A 25,342-nucleotide genomic window follows, 5' to 3' on the forward strand; every position below is an offset into this window, starting at 1 on the left:
GTAAAAGCTTTTCTTTTGAATCAATTTTAGTGATTCCACCACCTTTCATCATTCCTCAATTTATTGTCATACAGCACCCCCTATCTTTTCCCTCTTTCTTTCCCTTTTTAATTTTTGGGTTTTCCCCCTTTTGGAAAAATATACATAAGATGATCTTTCTGCTAGTTGAAAAAGCCCTTAAAGTAGTGCTCATTAGATTGACCCAGATTTGAAATCGATTATCAATGAAGCAGTATATGATTATAGAGACAAACAAGAAGAAAGAAATGGGCTGTCATGAAAAGAATAGGAGCCAATCAGAGTTTCAAAAGTGACATATTGAAAAGTCTCCTTAATCCTAGCATTATCTTTATTAACTAAAAACATGACCCTCATAGTTATTATGAAGTGGGCACCACCCTTGACTCCTCTTGTTCTTATGAAGGGAATGTGTTTGTATGTGTCCCAAAAGCTAAGATCAAAGGAAACCTCCATTAATTAATGGAACTACACCACCTTCCCCAACCACCAAAGAAAAAAGAAAGATCAGAAGATACAAGAATGATGCTAATAGTCTTAGTGGAAAGTATGCTAAGAAGTCAATTTTCCAGGCAATAGAAATAATGATTCCAGGTCACTGGTGTCCACAACAGAATTATTGGAGCATATAAAAGAACACCTTGATCAACCTACCAAAAAGATGAATAAATGAACGGTTTGATCAGGTGAATTATTGAATACCATGCATTGAAGTATTCAATTCAATGTGTCAAGAGACGGGTCCTCAAAATGAGGCCACAAGAAGAGCATGAAAAAGATACTGGGTTGCTGTCACCAGTTGGAACACAATTGGTATGACATATCATACAGAGGGATGATTCTCAGTAAGACAACACAGAAGGACATCATTCTTACTGTAAATATACCCAGTATTGGTTTTACTCCAAGTTCGTCTGTGAAACAAGTACTCAAAATGAGCTATACATTAAACTATTCTCCGACCTATACATAAAATAAAAGTGAGCACAATTCAAGCTCCTGTGACTCACTCCATCCTTTACAAAAAGGCAATCTATAGATTTCTGAGTCAAAATTTTCAAGTCCTGGGACACAGTCTAAATGACTGGCTCACAGAACAAAGCAAAATTTACTGATTTTTCATGTCGCTGGGGAACTAGTTGCATTTAGATTCAATTAGTTGTGTTAGTCTGTGCACGTGGAATGAAGTCAGCTCCCACTGGCTGATGGTATTCTCCTTCGCTTGTAGCACTTGAAATAGCCATTGCCAATGTCTCTGCCCTTATGATTGTCATCTTTGAGCAAGCACTCTAAATTATTTTCATTGAGGCCCAGTTTATGTTCAGGATCAGTCTGTTGGGTTGCAGGCAGGCTATTGCTACCATCACCGCCTTTGCTTGAAGTACTGCTGACAAAAATCACCATTGTCAGTAACATAATCAGCAACTTCAAATGAGGAAAGAAAGGAATTAGGAAGAAATAGAAAGGTGCCAATCATCCATGCAATCAAGGGACAATGGATCAGATGGGAATGGAGTTACTCAAATCAGGTGGACCACAAATAACTCAACATGAGGCATCTGAAAGGGGAATTGTGTTTCACGTTGCTAGTATTGCTCAAGTAAACATCTAACAAGTAAAAACCTATATGCCTATGGAACTTGGAACATAAAAAATATGTGAAATAAATGAACAAATGTTAAAGGGCAATTTACTAGCAGCATGGTGGTAACAAATAGAGAGCAGAGAAATGGCAAAATGATGCAATGTATCAAGGACAATTATATGGGATGTATAGATCCTTGAGAAGAGACAAATGATGGTGGGCCATGGTCTGCCTGAATTTTACTAGCAAACACAAGGTGGATCTAACTGTTTTTACCAAATTGACATCAACATCAACATTTATACACATTGATCAAGGCATAAGATAATAACACCTAAAATGAACCCCTTTTTCAAACACATATATCGAGCAACAACATCTGTCGTTTGCAGTCTCCAATCTTTTTGACAAAATGGACTGGAAAAGCAGGATTCCCTACCCAAATAGTGAAAATTAGCGCTTTGTACAATAACCTATGATTAGAATGATATTGCACTGAGGGGTCTTGACAAGTGGCTAATTTGTTCATTTTTCTAGTAAATTTTCATCTGAAAAATAGTGTCTGTCACATATAATGGTGGTAATGGTAACCTCCTTTCAACTAAAGCTTGGAAAGACCATGCATGTAGAACTCCCATATGATCTAAATTTAAAGTGCTAGGTGGCCTAATTTCTTTTCTTGAAATTTCTATTTATTTAATTCACAAATTACATATGTTAGTATTTCATAGCATCGTGTTATGCAGTCATTTAGAATAAAATATGCTCTAATGCTCTAGTACAGCACGTGCTTCAATTACAATAGTAAATTGGCATTTTCGAGTTAAAATTTTTCTTACATGCTAAGTTGGGTACTAATTAACTTTTTCTCTGTTGCATGACTAGAAAGCACCATTGCATAATTCTTGTCGTCGATTAGAAGGAAGTTGGATGTTTTGATGTCATGCCCTGATCTATGAAACTTGAATGATATAGTACATAATTTGTCACGCTCCAGTTGTTCTGAACAGACAATAGTTGCAATTGACCATTTAAATGGTACAAACATTAATAGAATTAATTTCTTCCATTCTAGTCCACCCTACCAGAGTATTTTTCTTAGAGCAGAAGAATATTTGTCAATATTTCCAAAAAGCCAGATTGGGATTTCCCTTTATTAAAGAGGAAAGTTTATTAATTCATTTACCACAGTTCTTGTACCATGATGAAATCCCCTTCTTTGGAAAGGTATGGAAGATGAGTTCAAATATCATCTTCTTGATTGAATGATGGTGTGTATTCCTGACTAGATGAGGGGTTTGGTTAGGGTTTGAGATTGGTATTTGTATAAGTTAACCTTCCTTAGGTAAGTAGTTATTTGGAGATTCCAGCAGAAAAGGATGAATAATGAGAGAAACGAATATCTTTGCAGTACAAGTGTAACTGCAATTGAGGAGAGTGGTGGCTTGAAGAGGTTCGGGACATCTTTTGGGTTGGTGTTTGAAATACTTGGGTTTAATAAAATTAAAGAGATTTGGTTTATTTTAGGGGATGAGAGAAGAGTGAGCTTTTGGAAGATTGTTGTGGATGGCCCTGTTATGGAGAAATCAGAGAAATTTTATGGAATTTTTTTGGCTAATGCAATTTAGACGTGCTACTATGACAAGGGAAAGGAAGGTCACATGCAAGGAATGGAATATCAATATTGACAATGATATAAAGGTTCAGAAATTATGGAGATATTGTCTTGAGATTCTTCCTTCCTTTGTCATAGAGCACAACTTTCAATCTAGAAGAAAACATTAGGGCACCCTGTGGAAATAATTTTAATATACACAAGCAAAGTCTTGCTTTATTATTCAAATCTTTCTTATTCTTTTATTGAGCAATGGGCAGACTAAATAATTTTCACTATACTATTTAGCTTCTTAGTATATTTTGAAAACACTGCTAAAGCATACAGCCCACCCACTATCACATTCTCCTACATCATGGCATTAAAACTCACCAATAAGAGAAATTTTTGAAATAGGAAATCCATCTCCATTTCTTTAACCTCAGTCTAGATCCAAAGCACTACCATGTAAGCCCTTCTATGCTTTTTCATTGAAATTTTATAAATACAGGAAATTAGAGGTGAGACATACTCCGATGGTCCTGGGGCAACAATTTCAGCTTCAACTTGTTCTGATTTAAGAGCTTCAGAGATGGCACCACGCTTATTGAAATCAATAATATGCTTTGACCAAGCTCCTGAAAAAGAACATATAAGGGGATGCATGCCAGCTAGCAGACTGTTATTCACACTTCAATAAGGTAGCTGAGAGGATGGAAAACATACCAGTCGATTGGTTTGATTTTGCTAAAGGGATCTTCATCAAGAGTTTCTGGCACATTACCGTGTCCTGGAAATCCAGGAAACTGTAATCCAAAAACCTTAGTCTTTCAGAATCCGTCATCTTTGAAAAACCAAATGAAGTAGTCCATGTGTTTAGCACACTAGGAACAGCTGGCAACACCAACCTCTCCACTCCTAATTCCATGAGTTTCTGCAGAATCAATGCAGAAAATAATATTAGGAAATTGACAAAATAAAAGTTACCCTTCAGAATTGTAAAAACAGATGGGGAGAATGCTATTCTTTCCATGTGTGTCAATCTTAACCCAATTGGAAGAATCAGCCTCCCACCCACCTACACCTCTCAGGTCATTTGGAAATTTACCCTTGATATAATTGTCATATTTAAATCAACTACAGTGACACCAGATTTCGCACTGACCATTCCAGCCATCAATACAGGTATTACAATGAGGTGGTGATAAAAAATGATTGACCAACTCTAAACAATTTGATACTGAACTTTTAACTGTGATTGCATGGTGATGTCAGCAATCAAAGTTCAAGCATTATACTTAAACTAACAAGTTATATTTGTGAGAAATGAGATTTACAGGGATATTACAAAGTAGCACTTCAATGAAAGATCTAACTAAATTACAGACCAATGAAGTCCACAAAAAGTTCGCAAGTTATACATATGTATGTATATATGCTGAGCTCCAACACAAATAAAGAGAATAATCACCTTTTCAAGTTCATTCATCAAAATGTGACACATTCCTAGTCGACGATATTGAAATCGAGTACCAATAAGTGGCACTTCTGCCACCTTTTCTCCATATACTCTTGAACAGGAAAATAGAATGTCAGATTACCATTATTTAAAAAAGTAAGAAAAAGGTAGCTACATTAGGATCTGTAATCCTGTAAGCCCTACCTTACAGTAGCCACGCTAATCAGCTCATCATTTCTCTCCAAGAGCACAGTATAGAATCCTTGGAAGTTCAAACGGTTGAGATCTGACCTGAAAGTTCCACACCACTTGCATCAAACTTCAAATGAAACACTTTTTATTTGCAAGCATAATGTGATAGTGAAATCCAAATGAAAGTAATTTTTCTCCTACAAACAATATCATGTGGACCAACCAGTGATCCATTAAGAAAAATGAACGAACAGGAAAAACTGGATCAGGCTTCCATTGCTTTTGTTTCTGATGACACTAGCCATGTAACAACCTAAAGATTTAAATACAGACAATATATCTTAAAATAATAGCAGAAACAATAGTGATAAGTCAAAACCTTTATATGGTTTTCCTTAAATAATATAAGAAATGACTCCTTCACCGTTCCATGATCCTTCCTTTAATGTAACTAACATGATTTTGTACACTCTTCTTTTCCCTGCATACCCTTAAAAAATAGGTATACATCCATTTGCTCATCCTTGACATGTAATTAACAATATAGAATTAGCAAACTTTTATCCTTCAAAGTCTTAGCCTTCATTTCTGCTTAACTTTTTACTAAGTTTTTTTTACATTAAACATGGGCAAATACATAAGACATTTTTTAAAAAGACACAGTCAAGAACCTACTAACTAATGGTATAATTTCTACAGAATTTGTAGGTGGATTTCCAATTTAACCATCATAAAATTGGCATATGGGAAAAAGGGAACACAAAATATACATTTTACTAAAAACAACACAATTCATGATCCAGTCGAATGATAAGGAACAACAGAAAAGGTATTCATCAGATCAAACAGCATGTAGTTCAAGTTCATTACATACAATGATAACATGTCAACAACAAAGATAGAAAAATGAATTAGCTGAAACTTCACACAAACGAATCAGAAAATGAAAGGAAACTGAAAAGATCCTAAAACTTGCACACAAAAATAAAAAAATAAAAATGCATACAAAAGAAGGTTGTCAAGATAGATAGTGCAGAAATAAGAATATCTCACCCTCTACAGAAAATAACATCTTCAACAACATCTCTCCTTGTATGAGGTTCTTTAACGGGCTCAAAACATTCATGCATGACAACAAGAGCAATATTGAGCTTGCTGTAAACTTCTGTCAACGCCTCAATATCAGGTAAATCAATCTCAAGACCTTCACTTCGAATGGGTTTCAGCAAGGTCCAGGTTAAATTATCCACACCTACTGGAAATGATTTCCCTAAAAGCTTCTGAAGGCCCAAAAATATCTGCAACAGTAGCACAAGTATCATAATGTAATAACAAGTGTGTTTGCTTATATCATGTTCAAGTAGCAATATATAACAGAAAGCATCCATGTGCCAAACAAGCACTCAATTTAATGTTTGGTTTTTCATGCAATAAAACTGTACAAAGTAGTTACTGACACCATCTGCTGATGATGGCATTAAAAGCATGCATATTGATACTATTATTAGCTTTTAGAAACATCTAACCCAATAATGATCAATAAATAAAAATTTATCCTCAACTAATACCATATTTATGTGCCCTTTATCAACCACCATGTTCATTCATTTAAGTCAAGTCATATTAGTCCCATCAAGAACCTTCCAAAAAATGCAAAATAGAAAGCCCCTTAGCAGTACAATGCATAACCAAGTGTATGGCAATATTTCCACATAGGACGTTCCACCACTTTCAAAAATATGCTCCAGATTCTTGCACCTTAGGAATAGAAGAAACTATGACAATTAGTCCATTGATTACTAATTCCAAAAAGAGAAAATCTAAAAGAATTTATTATTAGCCTTTTTTTTCCACATCTGGACAACTGTAAAATCAGAACAATCAGAGGCTTTACATCAGTAACGGACTAAGGAATTATGTATTTATTTTTTTGTAGAGCCCCCATCATGTACATGATAGCCTTTACAAAAGCAAGATTTATCACTATTTTACCTCTTGAAAAAAATATATTTATGCCACTTCTTCTTACTTCTTCTATCTGCCTTTTTAGACCTATTATCTAAGAGTTCTTGTGCTTGAAATTACATATAAACTGCCCAGACTGAAATGCATAATGCTTTAGATTTGCTAGTAGTGGAGCAAAAGCAGATCAAAATTAAAAAAATTATTCCTCTAATTAATAAGAAAAATAAATTCTGGTTAAGAAAAATGGAGAAAAAAATTTATTTCTATATTCAATTGTTTCTTCTTTTTATATCCATTCATAGAACAACATGGGACCACATATTGGTAAGTAATTCTAATATGAAGCTCAAAAGCAATAGCATACCTTAAAAAAAATAATAATGAAGAAACAAGTAAGTTTATTTATAAAACTTCAGCTAGAATTATTTCAATATGAGCTCTCATGAATTCCCTCTAAGTAGAAAGAAACGTAATTTGAAGTTGCATAAATGCAATTATATACCAAGACAACACTTTTTGGAGCGAAAAGGTAATCAAGAAGAAAGATGGGTCATACATACCTTTTTACACTGTTTACTGCAAAACCAAGTTCCATTAGGATAACTTGCCAACTTAACATGCCCCCATTTCCTTAGGCAACCTACATGATCTGTATTAAATTGTAAAAATGTAACTACAAACTTTTCAAATGAGCATATCCATCTATACAAATGCACATGCATGTAATAGAAGTACCATGAACAGAAATAAAACTTACATTGACGTTCGCATTGATAACAACTGAAAACAACATTATCCTGTTCACTGCCTCCATCAAATTTGTTTTCACCACAAATTCCACAAGAACAGGATGGGCAAAACCAGTCACCCTCAGGAAGTGTCTAAAGAAGCAAGAAATGAATGAAGAATAAATAAATAATGCAGTTGAATACCATACTCAAAATTCACAATAATATTCTAGAAAAAGGAAACAAGATGAAAGTAAAAAGGGAAAAAGAGCTATAAATGAAGTTTGAAATTATAAAAATGGAACAAAACAAACAATCAAAGAAACAAAGAAAAAAAAAACACAAAACAACCTACCTTCAAACCAAGGCAACTCTTATGGAATGAGGATGGACAATGGTCACATAGGACTAAATCACCACCATAGTGACAAACAGAACAAATGTAGTCATTCTCATGGTGACGTTCATTGCTCTTCTTCCTACTAAACGATTCTTTTGTGAAGCCTTTCCCAGTAATATCACGTATTATTTGCATTTGGCATTCTAACAGAGACCTTCCATCTTCCAAGAAAATATTGGCAGCTGACCTGTGATAAGAGCTGCCAGCATGAGCTTCAAACCTGCTAAGACTAAACACTTCTTGGCAACAACTGCATTTGATCCCATCACGAGTTATCCGCCCGTCTGCCATTGGATGATGATCCCTTCGACTACTGTAGTGTACTTTTGCCCTTGGCAGCACCACATTGTTGTCTATCAACCAAGAAAGTATAGTCCTTGGGTTGTTTGATGAACCAGGAATCAGTACCTGACGTGCTCTTTTTCTAGATCGCAGAACACGGGTACCATCTAGACCATTTAGTCTCATCAAAGCTTTAGAACCCTTTCCATTCTTCAACTTTGAGAAGCAGACATTTTTGTCCTTTGGGTGCCTCAACTCTCTGTCACCTACTAATCCAATTCCAAATCCATCTTTTCCAGTGGATTGTGTCCAACATTGAAGCGAATTAGAGGTAACACCATGTAGTCCATCATGTCTCTTCTTTGTAACTGCACTAATCTCTTTGCTTTTCAACTGTGATATTCTGGAAGACTTTATTGGCCACTTTGCAGATGGTACATTTTGTTCTATCAAACTGTTCTGCATTCTCATATCAATCAAGGCAGAAGATAATTCTTGGCCCAAAGCTACCTCACTAACATTCATGGTTTTCACAGGGTTACAAGTGGTAGAAGTACCTTCAGAAGCTCCACCTTCATCCATACAGCCCTTGCAGGCTGTACGAAGAGAATAATAACACTTTCCTTTTGGTGAAAAGTAGCGCATTTCACGCTTCCCTCTCCTATATGCATACCAAAATGTCCAACCCATGAATGAGAGGTGCTTCTTTGCTTTAGATTTTAAATCCAAACAACTCTGAATGTCATCCTTCCTGCTATGGTGTTCTTTCTTGTCTAACCCAAGAAAATAGTAGTTGACTACAGCTTGAGGGCAATATTCATGATCAATATCAACTCTGTCATCATGACTAGGCACTGTCCATTTTCCCTTACTCACTTGTGATTTTTCAATAAGCTGACTTGACAGATCATTCACTTGCAATTTAACGAGTGGAAATGCCAGGTCATCATATGGACTAAGCAAACTTCTCTGGTCATCTTGGGAAATTGGAGAATCAATTTCCGCAGCAGGTCGCCGCAAATCTTGACAGACCTGTCGAAGAGATAGGTAAGTCTTCCCTTCAGGGGAGGTGTAACGAAATCTAGGAAAATCTTTGTTCATAAACTCAATTTTCCAGCCCAGATATGAAAGGTGCTTCCTGACATTTTCTGTTAATGAATTTGGAGGTTTCCTCTTCCCAGAAGAAATAAGTGCATATTCAATAATTGCATCAAAGCAGGACTCGGCTCCGTGAAGTATGTCAGTATCAACACGTCTCCAATCATTCTTCCTATTAGCTGAAGGGTTATTAGAATATCCTTCACTTTTGCAATCAAAAGTGAAATTCTCCAATTTATTTGGTTTAGAAGGTATAACCAACAAAGGCTGAGGTTGAACAGACATCTCTTTATCACGATAGGGCATATCCAACCCACTATTCTCCACAAAAGGAATCACACCATCCACCTCATGCTTCTCCTGGACATGTTGATTGCTACTACATTTTGTATCAGTATACTGGAACCTAGTAGCCAAGCCACCATTTTCAACCAATTTATCAGCAAGTCCAATACTATAATCACCTGAATTTGTTGCATTAGCATCATTGTTAGTCATCATCATACTACCATCCAATGGGCTAATACCCCGTATTGGTTCCACCGCATGACAGTTAGCCAACACTTCAGGCTTCAACATAGAACAGATTTTATTTAGAGTTATCCTGAAATTGTCAGCAATGGCCTCCCGAACCAACTCTCTCCATAGAGCATTTGATGGACAAGTCCACTCCTTAACTTTCTCAAACCCCTTTTTTTCCCTCACATCATACCAAATCTGCTTCAGTGAGACATTAAGGAGCCAATCCTGTTCATATTCCTCAATCAACTCAAGAAACAACCAATTCCGTCGTCGCTCCCAAGTTGCTGTACCCTCGTTCCAGTCCTGAGTAATCCGAATGCTATCAACTCCAACTGTCAATTCATCACCCAAATCTGGGAAAAAAACTTTCCTGTTCTCCAAACCATCTTCATGGTCAAAAATCACGCCTTCCCACCAAGCCTCCCGAAAAAACACATCCACACATAGTCCATAATGAAGGTTCCATTTCCCAAAGTCACATTGTGGTGGCAATGGCCTTATCCTACCACGATGATTACACTGGTCGGTATCAACAACACTTGTTCCCTCAATAGCACCAGAAACACTCACAGACTCTAAGAATCTTTCTCCCATCCGATCATCCAATATCTCATTATATTTCACGTTCCGAACTAAATAATCACAACCAATGATAGTTCCTGAATGCCACGAGCCCAGAAGCCCTTCTTCCACACTCCTTACCTTCAAATTTTCACACATTTATGCGTTAAAATTCAATGTATCAAAAAATCAACAATTGAGAAAAATTAAAGAGAATTGAATTATATTGAATAGAATCAAATGACCCCGAGCAGCCAATCAAGCCACGTATAAACAATGACGAGAACAACGAAACCCACAAGGATTACAATGCAGCAGTCAAGAATAATCGCATTCAACCCCAAAAAAATAGATAAAAACCGAAAGCATCAATAAAACAAAAGGAAACAAAGGGTTTCCACAACACCCTCATAAACCCCACAAAAACCCTTGAAAAAGAAAAAATGAAAAAGAAAACCAAGGCTGAATTATACCTCAACTTCTTCGCCAACAAGAAGCTTTCTCTTGTTGCCCGTCCTCTCCCTCCCACAATCCGGTTCTTCAAGGTTCACCACCGTTGAAGACCCAATACCACCCCGCAGAACCTCGCCTTTCTCATCATTAAAAAGCTTTCGTTCGTTGTGTAAACTCTTCCGCTTCTTCTTCCTCTCCCAATCCGATTTTTCAACTTTAACCGCCATTGAAGACCCAATGCAAGGCCACAGAAGTAGAGTGCAGGTCCACCTGGTTTTAATGAAACTGATACCTTCTTTCTCATATAAACCCGGTTCCCTCTTTCACGCGCCGAGCCGGGTCGATCCAAAGAGGCGCGGCGCAGTTTACTTGGAGCCGAAGAGATTCCCTTTTCTGTTACACACATAATATTATGATCATATCTCTGATGGGAAATTTCTTTACTGCCTTGTTCGGTTTGTCAGACTTCCCTTATTCAACCCAACCTGCCAAACACCTCCTAAAGTAAGAAAAAAAAATCAAACCCATTTTTAAGTAAAATAATTATATTTTCACCCGTAAGTTATGATAAAATAAATTTAAACCCCATTATTTCTATTTATTTCTATTTATTTACATTAAAAGCTAAGCCAGGTGGAATAAAAAAAAAAGGTCATTCGAGTTTTGCGATCAAAAAAACGGAATTACGGTTGGCTGGGTCCCACACTTGGCGCGAACACCCCGAAGAGTCGGGAACGCTTCCAGCTCATGGGAGTGACTTGGCATAAAAAATCATGGGAGTGACTTGGCATAAAAATCATGGGAGTGACGGGGCATAAAAACGTGAATGACAAGCAAGATTTTTTATGTTGTAATTTTTATGGGTTTGGTTTTAATAATTTATTAATTTTTATAAAATTTATTATATATTTTATATTGATTATAACATTCTTTATGTAGTTAATGAATATTTTATTTCATTCTGAATGTGTATACTCTCTCCCAATGTGAATGCTATCAAAATGACACATTGAAAAGTCTCAATCAAAGAGTCCTAGGAAATGTCCCTGGCACCACCCATGACTCCTCTTGTTCTTATGAACAAGGCAGGATATATAAAAATAAAATAAAAAATGAAGGGGAAAAAGAAAGCCTCCATTAATTCACAGAACTTCACTAAAATTACCCTCAGATCCTGCACATTCAATTCACCCTCCCCACCCAACAAGGAAAAGAACATACACCACGATTATGGCAGATTATACAAAGGGATGATTCTCACATGGACAACACAGGAAGGGTGTAATTCTTGCAGTAAATATACGCAGCATCACTTTTACTCCAAGTTCCAATCCAAAACAGATCCTCAAAATGAGCCATATATGCATATGTACCTATCACCTCTTCTTCCGCCTATACATTAAATAGAAGCTCCATCATTTACAAAGAAACAATCTACAGATCTCTGTACCCAAAAGTTAGGTCCTGGCAGGTTAATCAATGCAGATGGAATGAGATCAGCTGTCATAGGCTGATATTCTTCTTCGCTTGTAGCACCTGTAATAGCCATCACCATCGTCTCTGCTCGTCTTATGATTGTCATCATCCTTAAGCAAGCACTCTAAAATGTTTTCATCATGATTGTCATCCTTAAGCAAACCCTCTAAACTGCATTCATCATGATCATGATCCTTAAGCAAGCCCTCTAAACTGTTTTCATTATGATGATCATCCTTAAGCAATAACTCTAACATGTCTTCATCAAGGCGTTGTCTCCATTCAAAATCAGTCACGTCGGTTGCAAGGGAAGCCGTGCTTTTGCTGCCATCAATGCCATTTCCTGAAGTAGTACTGAAAAAGATCACAATTGTCAGTAACATAACCAGCAACTTCAAATGATGAAGAATGGGAACAATAGAACTACACTTGGATCATATGGAAATATGGGCAGAGTCAGGTGGACTACATATAACTCAACATGAGATGTTTCAAAGAAGAGTTTGTATTTCGCATAACTAGCATTTAATGAAGAAGAACTTTGCCCTTGAAACTTGGTGAATGTTCCACAGTACAAAGACATGTTAATCTACTAGCACCATGATGGTAACAAATAAATAAAGCACCATATTGACATCAACATTAACATTAATACATATTGATGACAGAAAATGTCAATAACACCTGGAACAAACTCATCTTCAAATACATCTTTTAAGCAAAAACATGTATTAGTCATAGTCTCTGATTTTTTTGACAAAATAGAATGCGGAAGGGGGATTCCCTACCTGAATAGTTAAAAGTAGGGCCATGTGCACAATAATGTAGGATTAGAATGATAATTTCCTGAGTCTTGACAAGTGGCAATTTTTCTTCCCTTTTATTAGTAAATTTTCATCTGAAAAGTATTCTAACATCTTTTAGGATCAACCTAAATCGTATTGAATATTATAGCTGTGCATGTATACTCACTTGGAATTCACTTAAACTGAATAGCAGAATGCTTGCTGCATGAAATGGTACCACTTCCTTTCAAGAGAGCTCAGCAAGACTATGCTTGCATAATTCCCATCATCCAAACATGCTCCAAGTTTCTAGTCATATACTCACTATTCATTTTACTCATGCCGTGCATGTTTGTATCACAGAGTACTCTCATAACACAGTAATATACAATAAAACATGCTCCAATGTAGCATATAACATGCTTAAAATAAAATGGAAAATTTGGCATTTTGGGGTGTTATAATCTCTGTAACATGCTAGATTGGGTCCTAGTTATTTTTTTCTTTAATGCATGACTATAAACCACCCTCTCAAAATCCTTGAGGTCATTTAGGAGGAGGATGGATGTTTTGATGTCATGCCCTGATCAGTGAAACATGAACAGGTAGATGAGTTCATGCCATGCCATGCCCGGATTTCCCTATCAAAGTGGAAAATTAAAATAAGCAGTTTACCATAGTTCTTACACCATTATGAATTGAATCCCCTTCTCTGAAAAGGTATGGAAGATGAGTTCAAATACCATCCTGTTGATTGGATGGTAGTGCATATTCCTGCCTAGACAAGGGGCTTGGTCAGGATTTGAGATTGGTTGTTTGTATTAAGTTATCTGTCACAAGCATGAACTTTCCCAACAAGTTTTTCTCATCTATGCGGCGCTTAGAAACCCTCCAAGCCAGAGCTCATTCAATAAAACCCACAAAGAAACACAAGGTTACAGAGCTGCTCAATCCCCAACTTGCATTTTATTTTCTCTAACTAACAATACAAGACATAACTCAGCGAGACCCCCACAATCTCTTCCATGAGTTCATGCTCTCTCATGCTATCTCATTCATGATCCCCTCAGAAGGCACTTCAGCCCTCCTTTTATAGGTGTGGCATCAACCCCTCCTATTTTGACTAAGAACCAACAATCCTAGTCCTACCCAAACTCTTATTCATAGGTTGTGGCACCAACCACTCCTTTTTTCACTAGTAGGGACAAGCAAATCATAGTCCTACTCAGATTATAATTGCAATAAGAATTTGAACTCTTACTCAAAATCAAATTGCAAAGACACTTTGACTTTGAGATTTCAAATGTCTTCGGCCCATTCCTCATCCATTTGAAACTCCTCATGTTGAGGTTGCTTGCATCAGTCCACAAACCAATCCTTCAACTCCCTGGTTTGTGGGGCAACACATCTTCCTTGGGCTTGGCCCAATGCTAAGATGTTTCTAGTGTTCTGCCTCAAGTCTTCCCACTCTTGTGCCTTGAATCAGTCCACCTATGTGCTTGAATCAGTCATGCATCCAGTCCACTTGTTGCTGCATCTCTAGGCAGACCGCCACATGCATCTATATGCAGCTCATGTGTGTGCTAAGCCCTTTGTTGGCCTGCACTCCTCGCAAAATGGTTCACCAACTCGTTGTAGCATCTCTAGGCATGCCCTCAAATGCAGATCGTGTGAATGCCAAGCCCTTTCTTAGCCCACACTCCTCGCAACATGCTTCACCAACTTGTTGTAGCATCTCTAGACAACTTGTCGCATGCTCTCTATGCAAACCCTATGCATGCCAAGCCCTCTCTTAGCCCACACTCCTCGCAACATGCTTCACCATCTTGTTGAGCATGCCAACCAGCCATGCTCGTGTGTTCCCCTAACATCTATGTCGAGGGAGCCTGCTCATGCATTTGTCTTGTTGCTGCTACAGCTCCATGCCTTGCTCAAGTCCTCTTCTTAGTGCAGCAACAAGTCATGTCATTGCGTCCATGACTCCTCATCTCCGTGAACAAGGCACTGCGTCCTTGTGCCAAGCATCACACACCATGTCTGAGTCAGCTTTGTTGTTGTTGCATCTCCATGCCTCATCCAAGTCCATCTTTGTTGCTGCAACAAGCCATGGCATTATGCCCATGGTTCACCAAGCTGCCTCATTGCATGAGACATTATGCCCTTATGCCACCTTGCCTTGGTCATAGGCCACTCATGGGGTCAATTTGCCACACTATGAGGCCTTGGTGCCACATGCTCCAAGTCAAGGCGCTAATATTAACCATCCTTAGGTAAGTGGTGGTTTAGAATTCCAACAAAAAGGGAGAAATAATTTAAGATACTCATATCTTGGTAGTTGAGAAGAGATGGGGCTTAAAGATGTTCAGGACATCTTCTTTGTTGGTGTTTGGAAGACCATTATTTGGGCTTGATACAATCAAGGGGATTTGGTTTATTCTAGGAGATGGGAGAGGAGTACGTTATTTAGAAGAAACTTTGATGTGGATAGGGCCCGCCCTCTTATGGAGGAATTTTGGAAAAATTATGGAATAGCTTTGGCAATGGCATGGGAAAAGGAAGGTCACATACAAGGAATGGACTATCAATATTAACAATAAGGTTCAGAAATATGGAGAAACCCTCTTGAGACACTTCCTTTCAATCTAAAAGAAAACTTTGGCACATCTGCAGATATAATTTCAATTACACATAAGCAAGTTTCCCATTATTATTCCAATTCTTCCTTTTCTTCTATTGACCAATAGGTAGCCTATACATGATTTTCACTCTACAATTAGTTTTTAACAAATATTGAAAATGACACTACAGCATTAGTACTACCACAAATATATTAACCTACATCATGGCATTAAAATTCACCAATAAGTTCAATTTCTGAAAGGGAAATCCTTCTCCATGTGACTGATTTTCCCTATAGATGAAACATTTGAGCCATTTCTTTCAAATTTCATAAATAAAGGAAATTTTAGGTGAGACATACTCTGTTATTCCTTCAGCTACAATTGCAGACTCCTCAACTTGTTCTGCTTGAAGAACTTCAGACTCAGCGCTATGCCTATCAAACTCAGTATTATGCTTTGACCAGGGTCCTGCAAAATGGTATATAAGAGCATGTATGCAAGTTAGCAGAATGTTCTTCACTTATCTAAGTTAGCTGAAAGAATTGCAAATATACCTGTAGATTGGCTTGATTTTGTTGAAGGGATCTTCATTAACAATTTCTGGCACATGACTGTATCCTGGAAATCCAGGAAAGTGTGATCCAGAAACGTTAGTCTCTCAGAATCTGTCATCTTGGAAAAACCAAATGAAGTAACCCATGTATCTAGCACACTAGGAGCAGCAGGTAATGTAAGCCTCTCCACTCCTAATTCCATGAGCTTCTGAAGAATCAAAGCAGAAAATAATATTAAGAAATTGCCAAAATATCTTAAGACATGATAGACAATAGATGGGGAGAATGCTGTCCTTTTCTTAACCAATTGGCACAATCAGCCTTCCACCCACCTGATAAAATATCTGAAGGCATTTGTTTATTTAGCCTTGCTATACAATTATCATATTCAAACCTACTAATACAATTTCGTAAGACCATTCCACCCATCTAATATTTCAAATCATGAAATTTTCTGTAATGGAACAAATAGCTTCAGATGTCAAACATCTGATATTACCACATTGATATGGCTATATTACAAGGAATTCATAAATAAAATTTCAACTGTGATTGCCTGGTGATGTTAGCAATTCGGATTCAAGCATCTTGCATAAATTAATATGTTTATGAATTAAAATTCCTTAATTTCAACCACTTTCTCTCAATAGTATAAGGTGAAATGATGCAGGATGTCCATATTGCTCGATTCCAGTCAAATAAGGTTTACCAAGACAGTACAAAGTAGCCACTTCAATAGAAATATCTGATTAATTTACAACCCAACAGTGTCCACAAATAGTTTGCAAGTCAATTGAAGCATATGCAAATTACAAATGGTGAAGCAACATGCATATATGAGACAATATCTTTCACACAATTTTCCAGAAATGTTGTAGACAGAAAACGTTTTATTTAGGATCATGATCACCATTATGGTAACCCAAGTCTTATTTTTCTGGAATTCAAAAATCTGTTGAAGAAGGCATTTGTATCTAGTTAAAGATGGTCAAACTTATAACTGAATTACTGATTCACACATAAGAGTGAAACACACGAGAATCTGAGATGTAGGAAGTAAACTACTTATTCTGCCTAATCCTGAGTATTACTGATATTTCTCAGTGCAAATAATCAGAAATATATTAGTTCTACATGAGGCATGCGGACATTGTTTTGATCTCCTTAGCCTTTGATTTCCTCGTTTCATATTTCAGGACAATCACTCATGTCAATGTTGCCAACACCAATACTGATGATCAAGGAATTGTTCAAACAAACAGATATATATTTAATGCACTCAAACATAAACAAGGGGCATGATTACCTTTTCAATTTCATTTATCAAAATCCGACACATTCCAAGTCGACGATATTGAGATCGGGTACCAACAAGTGGTACTTCTGCCACCTTTTCTCCATGGACCCTTAAACAAGAAAATACCAATGTCAGATCACCTTTATTCAACAAAGCAAAAAGAAAGCAGTTAGATTGGGATCTACCATCCTATAAAGCCTACCTAATAGTAGCAACACTAATCAGCTCATCGTTTCTCTCCAGCAGCACAATATAGAATCCTCGGAAGTTCAAACGTTTGAGATCTGACCTGAAAGTTTCCATGCCACTTGCATCAGGCTCCAAGTGATAATACATTTAATTGTTAGCATAATCTAATGAGAAAAATCCACACTTCAGTGATATCTCTTGAAAGAGTCACAGACAATATCATGGTGCATAACCAGTTAACCATCTAGCAAACTTATCAAAATGAGGTCTACTGGATTAGGCTTCCACCATTTTTATTTCTTATGATTGCAATGTGTTTCCATTTATGCACTTGAATGTCAACCCTTCAGATCAAGGGTTGCAATTTGAATTGCATGGAAGAAAGGACCTCACAATTTGAAATGCAATATTAATTTGAATGGTCCTATTCAGAAGGCCCCTTCCAATCCATATCCATCACATGATAGGATGTGACTCAATCCCACCATCTGATTCATGCAATTAAATTTAGCAAATTTTTATCATTCAAAGTTTTCCTCATTCCTGCATTTTTGCAAAACTCTGTAGTTTGTAGCAATAAGTTCTTTTTGCAGAAACATGGGCAAATACTGGACATACTTTTAAAACATGAAGTAAAGAACCTATTAACTAGTAGTATCATTTCAACAGAACTTGTAAGTTGATTTCCAATTTAACAGTCACCGATATTAGCCTGTTAACAAAAGGAACATGAAATATACGTTTTACTAAAAACAAGTTAAAAACTTATTCATGATCCACTAGAATAATAAGGAACAATAAAATGATAAAGTATATGTTAGACCACATAATACACAATTCAAGTTCATTGCCACATAAAGCAAACATGCACTAAAAAAATATGCACATACACAATTCAAATATAAAGAAGGCTGTAAAGATAGCTAGTGAAGAAGAATATCTCACCCTCTACAGAAAATAACATCTTCAACCAGATCTCTCCCCGTATGAGGTTCTTTAATAGGCTCAAAACATTCATGCATGACATTGAGAGCAATATTGAGCTTGCTGTAAACTTCTGTCAAGGCCTTGTTGTCAGGGACATCCATATCAAACCATTCACTTATTGTAGGTTTCAGCAAAGTCCAAGTTAGATTATCCACACCCACTGGAATTGGTTTTCCTAAAAGCTTCAGGAGGCCCAAAAATATCTACAAAAATACAAGTATTATAGGTTAATAACATGTATGGTTGCTAATACCATGTTCAAGAGCCAGTATCGAACAGAATATATCCATGAACCAAAAAAGCATTCAATTTAAAGTTCTGTCCTCATATGTAGCTTTTAGAAATATCTAACACAACAATAAGAATAAACAGAAAGTTATTGTCAATTAATACCACATCAAATTCACCTAAAAAATAAACAATGTGCGCCCCATAGCAACCGCCATTTTCATCCATTCAAGTCATATTAATTCCATCATGGAAGCTTCCAATAAATGCAACATAACAAATTTGTTATCAGTAAAATGAAAATCAGAATCTTAGGCAACTTACCTTCAGAGGACATCCCACCTCTTTTCAAAAATATGCTCCATATTCTGGCACCTTAGGATTAATAAATGGTTTTCTCCAATAAAAGAAACTAAGACAAATCAGCCTAAACATACAAAGTATGAATTGCTTTCCAACTCCACAAAGAGCAAGCGTAAAGGAATATAACATTAGTTGCAAAAGCAGAACTATCAAAGCCTTTGCAACAGTTACAAACTAAGGGATTATGTACTTATTTTTGTAAAGCACCAATCGCCTATAATACTCAGATCCTTCAATTTCACCTAACATACCAATGTTGACATGACACAACATGAGTAAGGATATCGGATCTTTATCAAATACTCCTATTTTATTTATTTATTCATCAGACCCTCCTATTTTATTTTGCGTGTGCCTGTTTTGATTTTTTCATTGATATCCTTTTATTCTTTCAACTTTTTCAATAATAATACATTAGAGAAAAAAAGAGAAGTTAGATGAAAAGTGATTTTTTATAAAAAAAAATATTTTAAGGATAAGAGTGAAAATATGGATTAGAGTGGAAAAGAGGAGCTTTAAAAGGGATATCTTCATTTCCAATCTATTTTTAATTTATTTTTATTTTATTATATTGTATCCTAGAACCCATGCCCATTTTTTGGATTCTTTTTATCCAAATCCCCATATCCTAAAATATGAGTTGTGAAGGATTCGACACCTAGACACATACCCGCATCCAACACTCATACCCAAACCCATGCAACATAGCCAATCACTTAAGTGACTAGCCTTACAAGAGTAAGATTTGTCTGCTTGAAACAAATGTTCATGCCACTTCTTTTTACAATGCTTTAGATTCACTAATAGTGGAACAACAGGTTAAAACTGCAAAATGTATTCCTCTAATTACTAAGAAAAATTAATTCTGCTTAAAGAAAGATACCATGGGCCAATGTATATTGGTAAGTAATTTTGATAAGAAGCTGAAAAGCAAAGGCATGCCTGAAAAAAAAAATATGGAAAAAAACAAGCAGTTCATTTGTAAAAATTTAGCTAGGATCATGTCAAATTGAGCTCACATAAAATAACTACCAACACAAACAATGCAACATTCAGTTATATGATCTGAATTTTTAATTGGATTACAATGGATAGTTATGCTTCTAGGAGTAAAAAAAATTGAAGCTACATGAACACAATTATATACCAAAATAATACTTCTTGAGCCAAAAAGGAAATTAAGAAGAAAGACAAGTCATAAGTACCTTTTCACATTGTGTACTGCAAAACCTAGTTCCATCAGGATAGGTTTCCAACTTAACATGCCTCTGTTTCCTTAGGCAACCTACATGATCTGCATCAAATTGTCTAGAAATAATTAAAAATGTGCATGCTCACATGTACAATTTCCTCATCTATTTAATAGAAATGTTGATAAACATACCCCAAAAAATAAAAGAGAGAAGAACAAAAACCCTTACATTGAAGCTCGCATTGATGACAACTGAATTTAAAATTATCTTCTTCACTATATTCATCAAATCTGTTTTCGCCACAAATTCTACAACAACAGGATGGACAGAACCAATCTCCCTCAGGAAGTTCCTAAAGAAGAAAGAAAATTTTATCTTTATCTCCTGAGCCTTGAAGGACAAATCTTTCTTTGAAGAAAAGTTTTCTAAATAAGTCAAAAAAATAAATAATTCAATTGAAAACCAGATCTCAAAATTCAGGATAATATATTCTTACAAAAGGGAAGAAAGATGTAAGTAAGTGCAGGAAAAGAGCTAAAAATGAAGTTTGTATAGGAAAAAAAAACAACAAAATAAAACAATGTACCTTCAAACCAAGGCAACTCTGATGGAAGCAGGATGGACACTGATCACAGAGGACTAAATCACCGCCATAGTGACAAACAGAACAGATGTCGTCATTGTTACATTGATCCCCATTGCTCTTCTTCCCATGACTTGATTCTTTTGTGAAGCTTTTCCCAGTAATACGATGTACCATTTGCCTCTGGCATTCCAACAGAGATCCTTCATCTTCCAAGAAAATATTGGCATCTGATTGGTGGAAAGAACTGCCAGCATGAGCTTCAAACCCTCTAGGACTAAACACCTCTTGGCAACAGCTATTTTTAATCCCATCACGAGCTATCTTCCCTTCTGGCATTGGATGATGGTCCTTTTGACTACTGTAATGTACCTTTGCCCTACACAGCACCACATTGTTGTCTATCAACTGAGAAAGTATAGTTTGAGAGTTGTTTGATGAATCAGGAATTGGCCCCTGATGAGCACTTTTTCTTGATTGCAAAGCAGGAGTCGCATAATTACCATCTAGATTATTTAATTTCACCAAAGCTCCATTGATTTGTGCATAATGTTGAAGAGAATTAGATACAACAAGTTGGAGTCCATCATGTCTCTTCATTCTTCTGCTTTTAAATTGTGATCTGTTGGAAGACTTTACAGCCCGCTTTTCAGTCTCTACATTTTGTTGTACCAAGTTTTTCTGCATTCTCATATCAATCATGGGAGGAGCGAATTCCTGGACCTCAGATTCCTCACTGACGTTCATGATTTTCATAGGGCTACATGTAGAAGTATCTTCAGAAGCTCCACCTTCATCCATGCAGGCCTTGCAGGCTGTCCGAAGGGAATAATAACACCTTCCTTTTGGCGAACAATAGCGCAATTCCCGCTTCCCTTTCTTATATGCATACCAAAACAGCCACCCCATGAATGAGAGATGTTTCTTTGCCTTAGCTATCAAATTCGAGGTAACACTATCCTTCCTTCTATAATCTTTCTTGTCCAATCCAAGCGAATAGTAGTTTATTACAGCATGTGGGCAATATTCACGATCAATATCAATCAGATCATCATCACGACAAGGGTCTGTCTTCTCCTGCTCACTCACTTGAGATTTTGTCACATCATCATGTGAACTACACAAAGTCCTCTGCTCATCCTGGGAAATTTGACAATCAGTTCTCATTGCAGGTCCTCCCAAATCCAGACAAACCTGACGAAGAGATTGGTAAGTCTTCCCTTGAGGAGAGGTGTAACGAAATCTAGGCATATCTTTATTCATGAACTCAATTTTCCAGCCCAGATGTGAAAGGAGCTTCCTAACATTCTCCGTTAATGCATTTGGAGGTCTCCTATACCCAGCAGAACTGAGTGCATATTCAGCGATTGCATTAGAGCAGGACTCAGTCCCATGAAGTATGTCAGCATCAAAACGCGTCCAGCCACTCTTCCTTCCATAGTCACAACTACCAATGACAGTTGCAGAAACGAGGGATTCTTCCACACTCCTTACCTACAGAAATTTCACATTGATGTGTTAAAATTCCAATCTCCAAACAAAACGTTATTGTGAATTAATAACTGACAAAAAAAAAAGGATCGAATGGAAGTCAAACAACTCGAGTAGACAAAAGAACCGTGGAAAAACCAATGATCCGAGAAAAGAGAAAAAGGACCGACAAAGATGGCAATGAGGCCGTCGAGAATAATCGCAGTAAACCCCAAAGGAAAAAAAATACAAATCGAAATCAATAAAAGAGACGGAAACCAAGAACCCGATCAAAAACCCCAGAAAAACCCTTGAACAAAAAACCAAGAATGCATTATACCCCAACTTCGTCGTCAAGAAACCTTCTTTCGTTGCGCACTCTCCCTTTCTCAGAACCCGGTTCTTGAACCTCCACCGCCCTTGAAGACCCAATGCTGTCGTGCATTACCTCCACTTTCTGATCAAAAGGCATTGTCTTAGATTGTAATCTCTTCCGCTTCTTCTTCCTGTCACAACCCACTTCTTTAACCTCAACCGTAACTGCCATGGAAGATGATCCAAAGCCAAACACAGAGAATACAGGAAGGATCTTTTTACTACCTTGTTTGGTTGTTCATAATTTATACTTTCCTAATCCAGCCAAAAACTCTAATTCCCAAACACGTCCTTTGTTATATCATATCTTATAATATCTAAAATATTTTTTTAATTGAATAAAAATAAAATTTAAATTAAGCAATTTAGCAATAAATTGATTAATAAATCATTCCATTTTGACCACTTAAAACTCGAACTGAAATTAGTTATCCTAATTATCAAAATCCAAGTAACATATTAATTTCCATTAATAAAGCCCAGTGTAATAATTGAGAAATTCCAAAGTTTTCCATTTTTAAAAATACAAATATAGAAATTAAAAACTTTTATAAAAGTATGGATTTACTTTATTTGGTAGATTTTTTTAATAATTTTTAAAAAATTAATATATTTTGGAATCTTTATATTTTATATACTATTATTTCTATTTTTTAAAATGAAAAATACAAACGCTACAGGGTTTTGTGTTTCTAACAAAATCCTTTAGCTATAAATAAAAGTGGGTTTATCAATTTTCAAATATTTGATAAAAAAAATTACGGAATATTGATGGTTGGATTTAATGAAAATTATAAAAAAAAAAAAAAAAAAAATTGGATGATATGAAAATTGCTCAAAAATTTTGAATATATTGAAAATGTTTTAAATTAATTAAAAAAATAATGTGATACATATATTAAAAAACTTTAAAATGGTCAAAATAATGTTAATAGACATATTTATTGGTTTTTTTTTAATCCTTTTTAGAGTTTTTTCAATATATATAAGTGTAGAAAAAATAATTTAGTTATATTTTATATATTTAATCAGTCAAATATTTTAATTTAAATATTAGTTTGATATATAATTTAATTAGTTCATAAGTTTTATTTATTGTTTTATTAAAATAAAAATTCTTTATATAGCTTTTAAAAATATTTTCATAAATTTTGATTGATTTTTATATTATCAAAAATTTTTCATATATAATTTTTTTTAATATATATTTTCTTACAAAATTCAATCATCAATATTTTCATATTTCATATGTGGCATTAACTGACCTTTTATGAAAAGGATTTAAAAAGAGAAAACCGTCAGAATTGCAAAAAAACAAATTTAAAAAAGAGGAAACCGTCATTGTTGTCGAAGTTTCAGAAGGTGCAGAAGACGTTGACGCATACGGGAACGAATATATTTTTAAAAATAAAGAATAAAAATAAAAAATATATTCGAACGTACATTTAATTTATTTATTTCCTAAAATCAAATTATCTCACATTTCTTTCTTCCCGGGAACCTAATTATCCTACATCATTCCCTCAAATTGTGCCACTAATATGACTATAACTAGGATCCTCCATCCAATTTTCCTTTGACCATCCACCAATTATAACAATCTCTTCTATTCTTTCCTTTATCCACGAAATATTTTAAAAATAAAAATAAAATAAAAACCTTGACATGCATCAATGCAATTTGCTAAAATTATAAAAACAGTTCGAATAATTCTAAGTAGAGATTGAGAGGGTGATTATTTTTTTGGCTTTTTATTTTCAGAATTTAAATTTTTTACATTTTTATTTTTATATAACTTATTATAAATTTTTTATTAATAAAAAAATTTAAAATATTTAAAATTTTTAAATAAAAAATAATAATATATTATTTTTTTATTTTTAATACTTAATAAAAATAAAATACTATAAAAATAAATAACCTAATATTTAATACTATTAAATATTAAATTTCTATTTAAAATTAAATAAAAAAAAAAACAAACTCCATGAAACTTTAACATCCAACAGCTCTTTAGATACATATGATCGTCAAATTCAATATTTTTCTCCTTATCTACAAATTTAAATGAAGAAAAAGGATAATCGATATTAATTCTCTCAATCAAGAAAACAGACTCGAGAATCCAGAGATAAGAAGCGGCATTCATTCAAACAAGAATGATAATGAAAAAACAAAACCACCAAAAATCAAAGTAAACAGAATAAAAAAGGGGAAAAAAAGTCGGAGTCGTTGATTAATTACCTCATCGTTCTTGCCAACGAGAAGCTTTCTTTCGACGCTTTGGTCTAATCTCTTGCGCTTTCTCTTCGTCGCGGAGTTCGATTCCGGCATTGCAGAGAAAACGGCGGTGAGAGAGAGAGT

General features: G+C 35.5%; 2 protein-coding genes across 4 annotated transcripts; both read right to left on the minus strand.

Annotated features, from left to right (window-relative positions):
* Positions 1–901: 901 nt before the first annotated feature.
* LOC117915994 lies at positions 902–11,220 on the minus strand. 2 transcript variants are annotated; one of them, XM_034831785.1, is made up of 10 exons: positions 10,878–11,220; positions 7,897–10,545; positions 7,571–7,694; positions 7,374–7,462; positions 5,902–6,146; positions 4,861–4,947; positions 4,669–4,768; positions 3,924–4,131; positions 3,730–3,835; positions 902–1,402 (listed from the first exon to the last, which is right to left on the minus strand). In XM_034831785.1, the coding sequence occupies exons 1-10, from the start codon at positions 11,082–11,084 to the stop codon at positions 1,207–1,209; spliced, it is 4,011 nt and encodes a 1,336-aa protein (XP_034687676.1). In that variant the 5' UTR covers positions 11,085–11,220; the 3' UTR covers positions 902–1,206. The 2 variants fall into 2 exon arrangements, with proteins under 2 accessions (XP_034687676.1, XP_034687675.1); XM_034831784.1 differs by having other exon boundaries at positions 902–1,405.
* An 807-nt stretch (positions 11,221–12,027) lies between these two features.
* Positions 12,028–25,342, minus strand: LOC117916041. 2 transcript variants are annotated; one of them, XM_034831844.1, is made up of 10 exons: positions 25,223–25,342; positions 21,137–22,627; positions 20,779–20,902; positions 20,563–20,651; positions 18,725–18,969; positions 17,793–17,879; positions 17,600–17,699; positions 16,294–16,501; positions 16,099–16,207; positions 12,028–12,687 (listed from the first exon to the last, which is right to left on the minus strand). In XM_034831844.1, exons 1-10 carry the CDS (start codon positions 25,310–25,312, stop codon positions 12,354–12,356), a joined length of 2,877 nt encoding a protein of 958 aa, XP_034687735.1. In that variant the 5' UTR covers positions 25,313–25,342; the 3' UTR covers positions 12,028–12,353. The 2 variants fall into 2 exon arrangements, with proteins under 2 accessions (XP_034687735.1, XP_034687734.1); XM_034831843.1 differs by lacking the exon at positions 25,223–25,342 and adding an exon at positions 22,944–23,168.

Source organism: Vitis riparia, chromosome 6 (assembly GCF_004353265.1).
Source record: "Vitis riparia cultivar Riparia Gloire de Montpellier isolate 1030 chromosome 6, EGFV_Vit.rip_1.0, whole genome shotgun sequence".
In the NCBI taxonomy this organism is placed as follows: Eukaryota; Viridiplantae; Streptophyta; class Magnoliopsida; order Vitales; family Vitaceae; genus Vitis; species Vitis riparia.

Bases quoted from the DNA above. Each gene is read 5' to 3' on its own strand.
- LOC117915994 (XM_034831784.1), bottom strand. From the start codon at position 11,084: ATGGCGGTTAAAGTTGAAAAATCGGATTGGGAGAGGAAGAAGAAGCGG. The intron at 4,132-4,668 runs GTGATTATTCTC...TTGATTCTGCAG, and splicing joins TGATGAATGAACTTGAAAAG to AAACTCATGGAATTAGGAGT. The intron at 1,406-3,729 runs GTATGTCTCACC...GATTTTTGTCAG, and splicing joins GTTGCCCCAGGACCATCGGA to CAGTACTTCAAGCAAAGGCG.
- LOC117916041 (XM_034831843.1), bottom strand. From the start codon at position 23,150: ATGGCAGTTACGGTTGAGGTTAAAGAAGTGGGTTGTGACAGGAAGAAG. The intron at 20,903-21,136 runs GTACATTGTTTT...TTTCTTCTTTAG, and splicing joins AGAGTTGCCTTGGTTTGAAG to GAACTTCCTGAGGGAGATTG. The intron at 16,208-16,293 runs GTATATTTGCAA...ACCATTTTGCAG, and splicing joins AAAATCAAGCCAATCTACAG to GACCCTGGTCAAAGCATAAT.